The sequence below is a fragment of the Mus pahari genome, chromosome 14, assembly GCF_900095145.1.
Source record: "Mus pahari chromosome 14, PAHARI_EIJ_v1.1, whole genome shotgun sequence".
NCBI classification, from domain to species: domain Eukaryota; kingdom Metazoa; phylum Chordata; class Mammalia; order Rodentia; family Muridae; genus Mus; species Mus pahari.
The window spans coordinates 46132057-46141261 of record NC_034603.1 but is presented as its reverse complement, the minus strand read 5'-3'; the positions used below and the strand labels follow the sequence as shown (position 1 = coordinate 46141261).

The 9205-nt window shown below is 51.8% G+C and overlaps 1 protein-coding gene across 2 annotated transcripts in view; it reads left to right on the top strand.

The window, feature by feature from the left end:
• The window catches only part of Slc13a2 (solute carrier family 13 member 2), a 26243-nt gene extending 18470 nt beyond the window's left edge, over positions 1 to 7773 (top strand). The window contains exons 5-12 of one of the 2 annotated variants that reach the window (XM_029545598.1): positions 706 to 877; positions 997 to 1119; positions 4074 to 4292; positions 4473 to 4561; positions 4835 to 4956; positions 5846 to 6007; positions 6611 to 6748; positions 7163 to 7773. In XM_029545598.1, coding sequence (XP_029401458.1) covers positions 706 to 877; positions 997 to 1119; positions 4074 to 4292; positions 4473 to 4561; positions 4835 to 4956; positions 5846 to 6007; positions 6611 to 6748; positions 7163 to 7330 — 1193 coding nt within the window. In that variant the 3' untranslated portion in view covers positions 7331 to 7773. The remainder of the gene's footprint in view (positions 1 to 705; positions 878 to 996; positions 1120 to 4073; positions 4293 to 4472; positions 4562 to 4834; positions 4957 to 5845; positions 6008 to 6610; positions 6749 to 7162) is intronic. The other variant, XM_021213433.1, reaches the window with a different exon arrangement.
• Positions 7774 to 9205: the final 1432 nt, after the last annotated feature.

Below are 9205 nucleotides of genomic sequence, written 5' to 3'. Positions count from 1 at the left end.
TGTGTGTGTGTGTGTGTGTGTGTGTGTGTGTGTGTGTGTGCATGCATGTGTGTAATAGTAATAATAGTAATAGTTGTTGTTATTGTTGTTATTAACAACACTAATAGCAACATAATAATTTTGTTTCAAAAATATTAAATGCCAAGATCCTTGGGCTAAAAATGGTAGGGCAAATGCCGGGTGGTGGTGGTACACGCCTTTAATCCCAGCACTAGGGAGGCAGAGGCAGGAGGATTTCTGAGTTCGAGGCCAATCTGGTCTACAAAGTAAATTCCAAGACAGCTAGGGCTATACAGAGAAACCCTGTCTTGAAAAAAAAATGGTAGGGCAGTTGCCCAGCATGTGTGGAGCCCTGGTAATGTAACAACAATAACAATAGTAAACACCAAAGAGCGAGGCGCCCTGTGCTAGGACCCTTCATTCCCAGCCATCCAAGAGTTTGGTGAGAAGCGAGCTAAAGTCTGGGACATGGGAAGTGTTCTGGGCTTTATTCCTCCTGCTTGGTCTAGGTAACCCTCTTCACATCTCTGTGCTTCAGTTTCCCAAGACATGTTGAACCAGAACGTGTCTGAGAAGCCCACAGCTCCAGAGGGTGCTGGAATCTGGAGACAGCCTCTGCCCACGGTCCCTGGAGGCCTCAGGATGAAGCCAGGACTCCCGCAGTTACTCTTGACCCTGTCCCCACACGCTTTTCCTTGTTCACAGATAACGGACAGGCTGTATCTGCTTCTTCGGAGTCAAGAGCGCAGAAGACCAAAGAGCATCATCGCTTCAGCCAGGGCCTGAGTCTCTGCATCTGCTACTCAGCCAGCATTGGGGGCATTGCCACCCTGACTGGTACCACGCCCAACCTGGTGCTCCAAGGCCAGGTCAACTCGTGAGTGCCAGCGGTGGGGGTGGCATGACAAAAGGGGACTTGCACTCTCATTGAGTGACAAATGGGGCAAGGCAGTTTTAGGGTCACTGTTACACAACAGCCCATGTCTCCTTCATCAGGATCTTCCCCGAAAATAGTAACGTGGTGAACTTTGCTTCGTGGTTTGGTTTTGCCTTCCCCACCATGGTCATCTTGCTGCTACTGGCTTGGTTATGGCTACAGGTCCTCTTCCTGGGTGTCAAGTAAGTGGTGCCTTAGGTAAGAGAAGCCCAGTTTCCTGCCCATATCCCTGGGAACCTCTGTTTCATCCAACATGGTGGGGGACCATGCTGCAAGAAACCTCCTCTCTCTTTAGGTTCTTGGCCTCCCACATGAGAGAATTGCTGGGTGCAGAATGCTGCCCCTGTTAGCAGACAGGCAAAATGAGTCTGATGGAATGGTGAATTCTGGGATGGAAAACCATGCTCTGTGTGTGTGTTTGTGTGTGTGTGTGTGTGTGTGTGTATAAGAGAGAGAGAATATGTATGTGTGAATATGTGTGCATGTTGAGTGTGTGAGGGTATGTATAAGTGTGAGTCTGAAACTATGTGTGTGAGTGTGTAGCGTGTGTGTGTGTAAGAGTATGTGTGTGAGTATGCATGTATGTTGAGTGTGTGTAACTATGAGAGTATGTGTGTGAATATGTGTGTGAGTATTGTGTGTGTATACATGTGTGTGTATGAGTGTGTGGAGTGTGTGTATGTGTATGAGAGTATAGTGTGAATGTGTGTATATGTGTGTATGAGTGTGTGTACATGTGTGTGAATGAGTGTGTGTGGAGTGTGTGTATGTGTGTGAGAGCATAGTGTGAATGTGTGTATATGTGTGTATGAGTGTGTGTACATGTGTGTGAGTGTGTACATGTGTGAGTATGAGTGTGTGTGGAGTGTGTGTGTGAAAGTATTGTGTGAGTGTGTATATGTGTGTATGAGTGTGTGTAGAGTGTATATATGTGTGTGTAAGAATATGTGAGTGAGTGTGTGTGTATGTGTGTAAGTCTATGAGTGTGTATGTGTGTTGAATATGTGTGAGAGTGTGTATGTGTGTTGAGTCTCAATCATTTTCCCCCTTATTTTATTATTTTTTTATTTATTCACTTTACATCCCAATCACTGCCCCCTTTCCCCATCTCCTCCTCACAAGTCTCTTCCCCACCCCCTCCTCTTCTCCCCTGGGCATCCCCTGACCCCGGGACCTCAAGTCTCTGCAGGGCTACGCGCATCCTCTTTCACTGAGGCCACACAAGGCAGCCCAGTTAGGAGAACATAGTCTATAGACAGGTAACAGCGTTAGAGACAGCCCCTGCTCCAATTGTTAGAGGGCCCACATGAAGACAGAGCTGCACATCTGCTGCATATGTGTGTGTGGGGGGGGGTCCCCTTATATTGAGACAAGGTCTGTCAATTAATCTGGAAGTCATCTGGGTTACTCTGGCTAGCCAGTGAATCCTGGGGACCCTTTAGTCGCTGCATCCCTACAGCCATTTTTATATGAGTGCTGGGACTGGACTCAGATCTCGATGTTCACATGGCAAGTACCTTACCAACTAAACCATCTCTCCAGCCCTGAAGACCCCAGCCAGGCACCTTCCCATAGTGCTCCATGGTCCTTGGATGAGCAGTTGGGGATTCCTCGAGGAGCACAGTTTGTTAGCGAAGCATTTGAGGTGATTCTTCTGTTTGCCTATGCATGTATGCATGCATGCCCTAGACACTGGGACTCCTAGATCTTAGGCAAGTCCCCATCCTTACCCTACTTCTTCTGATGGGTGATGAGATGGTGGGAGCTGTAAGAAGGGCAAGCACAGGGAGTGGCCATTTCAGAACGTTCTTGGACATGGTATCAGTCTTGCAGGACTGAAAGCCTAGAAGCCAGAATGACCCAGGTGTGTCTGGGAAACCTGCTTCTCGAGAGCTACAGTACAAAGAAGCCATTGGGGAACAGTCACAGGGAACTTTGTATGTCACATAGAGTCAGACCCTTGTCCTTGAGGCCAGGATGAGGAGGTCAATTTCAACCCTGAGTTACTCCTCATGACAGTTTGGAGATCTATGTTGAGATCTATGTAGCCGGATGTGGTGGTACATACATGTCATCTCTATACCTGGGGAGCTGAGGCGGAAGGATCACGAGTTCAAGACCAACCTCGGTTTACATAGCAAGACGCTTATCTTACAAACCTAAAATGGAGTAAAGTGGTCATAGGCCCTGCTAAGGCTCATTTGAACTGGAGTCTGTAATCTATTATTGATGTCTCCTGAGCACATGGATCAGAATGGCGGTCTGAGTGTTACTGGAGAGTGCGTCATGGTTATTCATCCATCCTTTCTAGGCAGAGAAAAGCCATAGCGAGTTGTTTAGCTGTACTTTGAACACATCACTTGGGAAGGTACAGGGGGCTGGGTTAGGGCTGGAAGCTGCTACAGGGCAAGAGAGTAGCTGTTGGACACTGTGAGGAGTCACAGATGCGCGAAACATGCTCTTTGCCCCCAAGAAACTCACAGACCAGCAAGAGATAAGATTTACTCAAGTGTAAAGTTAAATGCCAGTGTTAAAGAAACAGCATGAGGAGGCCGCCAAAGCCTTCCTGAATGGCCAGAACTAGGAAAGCACATCTGAGACTGGTAGGAGTTCCTGGAATACTGATGAAAAGAGGACTCAGCATCAGGACCTGAAGTCACTCGGGGTCTGGACCACTCATCCTTCTCACCCTGGACAGGAAGGGCTCGACACAAGAGACTCTTCAGAGGAAGGGTCATGGTGGGGAAGAGAGGAAGATATAACTTTCTTGTTGAAGAAAAGCCACAATCCCAAGCCAGGCATGGTGGTACACACCTATAACCCAGGTACTCAGGGGGCTGAGGCAGGAGGATCAAAAGATGGGGAACAGCTTAGGCTAAAAACAAACAAAACAGAGGCTTAGTGGAGAGCTTACCCGGCATATAAGAAACCCTGGGTTCAGTCCTATAGAATCTGAGCATGATAATGGATGTCTGGGATTCAAGTTCAGCCTGGGTTATATGTGAATCTGTCTGGATTGGGGGAGTCAACCCATGATGCCCTTCTAGGTCTTGGACTCTCTTCTAGAGTCAGGACATTAGGGCTTGCCCATGCCTGGTGCAGACCCTTCATACCCTGTCCCTGCCTCTGCCCACAGCTTCCGGAAGAACTTTGGCTTCGGGGAAGGGGAAGAAGAACGAAAGCAGGCTGCCTTCCAGGTCATCAAGACCCAGCACAGGCTGCTGGGCCCCATGAGTTTTGCAGAGAAGGCTGTCACTGTCCTGTTTGTCCTGCTAGTGGTGCTCTGGTTCACGAGAGAGCCGGGCTTCTTCCCAGGCTGGGGTGACACAGTTTTCGCCAATAAAAATGGGCAAAGGTGAGACCTTCCAAAGCAGGAGAGGGGAATGCCTGAGGATCTGCACCGAGAGCAGGAAAAGGGAGGAAGAAAGCGGGAAGGGAGTTAGGGAAGGGACAGGGCATCGCTCTGGGGGAGCAGGCTGATGGGAGGGACCCTTCTCTGTCCCCTACTCAGCCTTCCTTCCCACCCTTTCCACAGCATGGCATCAGATGGGACCGTGGCCATCTTTATCAGCCTGATTATGTTCATAATACCCTCCAAGATTCCAGGACTAACCCAGGACCCAAGTAAGCACTGGGGCTGGGAAGGGTCTCTGGCAGCCCCTGTCTGAAGGTATATATATATATAGCCTTTGACTACATTGGGCAGGAGCCAGCAAAGCTCCTTTGGGTGACCTGCCAAAGACGCAGGGACCCAGGGACAGAGTTGGAATCCTACAGAGATGGGAGACTGAGGGCTCCCTTCTACCTGCTTTAAGCTCTGATAGGAACCCACTTAGGAAGGAGGGGAGGGGAGGCCTCTTCACTTTTGGTGACCATCCTTATCTGCTTGGGGAGTAGAAAAACCAGGGAAGCTGAAGGCTCCTCCCGCCATCCTCACCTGGAAGACAGTGAACGATAAGATGCCCTGGAATATCCTGATCTTGCTGGGTGGGGGCTTTGCCCTGGCCAAAGGCAGTGAGGTGAGAGCCTGTCTGAGGGAGACCCTGGGATAGTCCCACACTAGGCTTAAGCACCTTTCCCGAGATGGGTTCTTGAAGCCCAAAGGAGAGTAGTCCTCTCAGCGATGAGCCCCACCCCCACACCACCCACGTTCTCCTGAAGCCAGTGCAATGAGCCGAAGCACCGAGGTTATCATCAGTTTGATGCAGTTCCAGAGGAAGCCTCCTGAGGGCGCCAGATAACAGTCTTCCAGGGACCGAAGCGTCTTGACTTTCCATCCAAAAAAAAAAAAAAAAAACCCTGAAATTCCAGATACTGTAGCCCCGGACCTCCAGGTCCTAGCAGAGCTGAGCCAAGGGTTGATAGAGGAGATTCCTGGGTCTTTGGTTAGCGTATCGACAGTCTGGGCCAGGCACTTTTCTTGGTGTGGCGAAGACAGGAACATAGTGCCTGGAAACAGCATTAGCAGCAGGTCCCACAGCCCGGCATGACAGTGGGCGGGGCCAGACCAGGAGCTCTTCCTACCCTGGGATTTGCCCATTTTCCCAATAGCCTCTAACCAGCCTCTTCACGGCCCTGCTCCCCCTCCCTGTCAAAAGCGCTTAAGCCCTAATGCTCAGCAGGGAGAGGACCCAGGTGATCCAGGGTCTCCAAGGAGTCAAGAAAGTAAGGTGATTACACCCACAAACAGCCAGGTTGCCCACTAGAACCTCCCCCTCCTCATCCCACTGGTTTCAAGGAGCAGGAGGGAGCTCCCTTGGTTCTAGCTGGGTACCAACTTCCTTCACTGATGTTTGACTTAAAGGCCACAGAGGTGTGGGCAGGGATAGGGTTTCCCAGAGTTCCAGCTGAGAACCCGAGGACCCCAGACAGTTCTGTCTCTTATATATCGCCTCCTTCTGGCTTTAGGAATCAGGTTTGTCTAAGTGGCTGGGAGACAAGCTGACCCCGCTGCAGAACATACCACCATCAGCCACGGTACTCATCCTTTCTCTGTTGGTGGCCATCTTCACCGAGTGCACCAGCAACGTGGCCACCACTACGCTGTTTCTGCCCATCCTGGCCTCCATGGTGAGCTGGCACGGAAGCTTCCTCCAGGCAGCCCTCCTGTTTGCTCTCTGTCCCTCACTGGTCAGAGTGGCTGGTCTAAACCTCTCCGTGAAGAGAGCCTCCTACGTGTCCCCCTTTTTCTCCAGATGTTGAACTCTTAGGTCCTAAGGCCTTCTGGCCCCTGAGTCACCTGTTTCAGGTGACATCACTCTTTGAGTATCCCAGTGGGGCTGACTGGAGGCCTCACCCACCTCCCCACCCAATCCCCTGTTCTGGTCATTCCAGAAGTGATGGGGGTAAAATTGCTCCCTGGAGCGTCCCCAGCCCCTTCCTCCTCAGGCGTGTTCCCACAGCCTTTGATGACACCTCCTGAGCCCCTTTGAGATCAGTTTTATGAGCCCCTCCCATCACTGCACCCCACAGGGCAGGGCAGCATAGTCATCTCTTCTGAGAGGTCAAGGGGCTCTCTCCAGGTCACCCAGAGCACTCTGCCCAGGGACTGGGCTCATGACAAGAAAGAAAAGGGGTGGGGCAGGCCCCTAAAAGGGAGAGGCAGAAGAACTGGGGTCCAGCCTTCTCACTGAGCCTGAACTGGGATCAGTTATGTGCACTGTCACTCCCCAGGCACAAGCCATCTGCCTTCACCCGCTCTATGTCATGCTCCCCTGCACCCTGGCTGCCTCCCTGGCGTTCATGCTACCCGTGGCCACTCCACCCAACGCCATTGTCTTCTCCTTTGGAGGCCTCAAAGTGACTGATATGGTGAGTGGCACGGGGAAGTCGGACCGTTTCGGCCTTCCACCTGCCAGAGGGTCACTGAGGTTCCCAGAAAAGAGCTGGCCCTGGTGCATGGGGGTGGGGGACAGCTCTGACATCTTTATGTTCTACAGTACCAAGTCACAGATAAGGGGAACATTTGGAAGGTGAGGGGGGGTAGCATCCCCACTTAATGAAATGACCTAAGAGAAAACAAGGCCCAGAACCCCAGGAGAGTATAAGGAACCCCCACTTTCCCTGTTAGGATCAGTCAAATAAGAGACAAAGACATTGCCTGACACTGCAGGTTAGACTGAAGGCAGGACTTCCCAAGGAGGGCTTTGCTGATGGGAGGGGTTCTGAGTACCCCTGACAGTTGAGGAATGTGTCTCTGATTCACATTGATTTGCCTCATCCCAGGCCCGTGCGGGATTCCTGCTCAATATCATCGGAGTGCTGACTATCACATTATCCATAAACAGCTGGAGTGTCCCTATCTTCAAGCTGGACACATTCCCCTCCTGGGCCTACTCCAACACAAGCCAATGCCATCTCAGCCCGCCTAATTCCACTGTACCAGGCCACTAGACTATGGTACAACCTAGCTCGTTCTGCTCGGGGAAAGCCGCCGGTGCCACTCCTCACAGCCAGGAGAGGACGCTCCAAACGCCAAGTCCCGGGACAGAGGTGCAGAATCGGCCGGCGCATGCGCAATCGTGTATTCGTGTGTTTGCCTAGATCCTGTGTGTGTTCTGTCCGGTGAAGAGGAAGATGCTCGTGTCTCCGTGTGGTGTGCGTGGACGCTTGCGTATGGTGTGGCCTGAGGGCTCCTCAATAGTTGTATGCATGGCAACAGCGCCCGCCCTCTGTCTCCCAGCTAGGCCTCCAGATCTCTTTGCACTGTATTTATTGAAACTCTGGGCTGGAGGCGCCTGGGAGCAGGAACTCCAAGGTTCATTAAAGGCTTTTTCAGTAGAGTCCCGGTGTGTTTCCCGGTGTTCAGGGCCTGGAAGCAGAGGTCGCGCACCCCTGCCAGACCGTTTGGAGTGGGCGCAGCCACCCAGCAAAGTTGCAGTGACTTCACCAGCGGCTAATTGGGAGCTGCCAGTCCCTGCGTGCCTTTGGGAAAACCGGCCTCCCCGTTCCCAGAGCACTCCCTGGACATTTACATAAAACCCTCTGCCCCTGCCAATTCCTCACCGACCCTTCCTCCAGCTGGAAAAACCGGTCTCACCAGATCAGAGGAGACAGGCTGACCCATGCCGGGTGCTCAGAAAGATGGACCCTCATCCAAGATGGCAGCCCGCAGGAAGCTAGAGGAGGGTTAGACACGTAAGAACAGGCTCAAACCTGTCATGGCCTTCAGAGTCCAGAGCCGGACAATATATAACGATCTACCTCCTTCCCGATCCCACCCCACTCTCTAATAGACCCCAGAGTCGCATATATCTGGCAAAGGGGACATGGTGAGACTACGACACCATCCATTTGAGCATCGATACCTCTCCTTGGCTGAAGTCCTAATTCTCTCAGTGTGGACAGTGCTATGTAAACCTGGGACTCATTTGAAGAGTTTCCTAGAGTCTGACCCAGTTCTATTCTGCAGCAGAGGGGGAAAGGGAAATATATCAGCTTTGTGTTCAAATGAAAAGGAGTACCTATCTGTGAAGACAGAAAATACTTCATTCTTGTCTCCCAGCTGGGATTACAGCATCCTTACAGAGCTGGGGATCCCAGAAGAGTGCATCTGGGAAGAACATGGCTGTCTCCAGGGGACATGGATCCTGACAGGACATGCCAGGCATCCAGGGGGAGTGAGGTGTGTCAGGAGAGTGGCTCTGCCTCCACACTGCCTCCCCCCCCCCCCCCCCGGCATTCCTTACACGTGAAGTACAGCCATAAACCACAGAAGTGCCCCCCCCAAGGCCTGGAGGGATTCCCAGGAGGGCAACAGGAAGGTTCTCCGCTACTATGGTTCCCTGAAGCCCAGCACTGACTGAGGAAGGCTTCACAGGACACAAGCAATCACCTGCTCATTTATTTGAGTTTTTGAGAAATGGTTTCTGCATGGTAGCTGAGGTTAGCCTGGAACTCACAATGTAGACTAAGTTGGCTTTGAGCTCACAGTAATCCTCCTGCCTCAGCCACTTGAATGCCACCAAATCCAGCTGGTATTCACTCAACTCTGTACCTTGTTATCCCTGCTCAGAGGGGCAGGTGCAGACTGAGGTCACACTGCCTGCCCTGCTGCTGTGGCAGTCTTACTGACCCTGTCCTTTTTTTTAGGGCAGGTGGACAGCAACCAGACTAGGGCCATAGTTGGGCCATACAGGCGCTGTCTCCCCCAATTGCTCAGCACTGCCCTCCTCAGCAAGATGGGTTGAAGAGGGCCAGGCTGCAGGCAGCCCTCGTTGGCCTAATCACCATCATTAGCCTGGTAATAAAGCACAGGGACCTGACTGT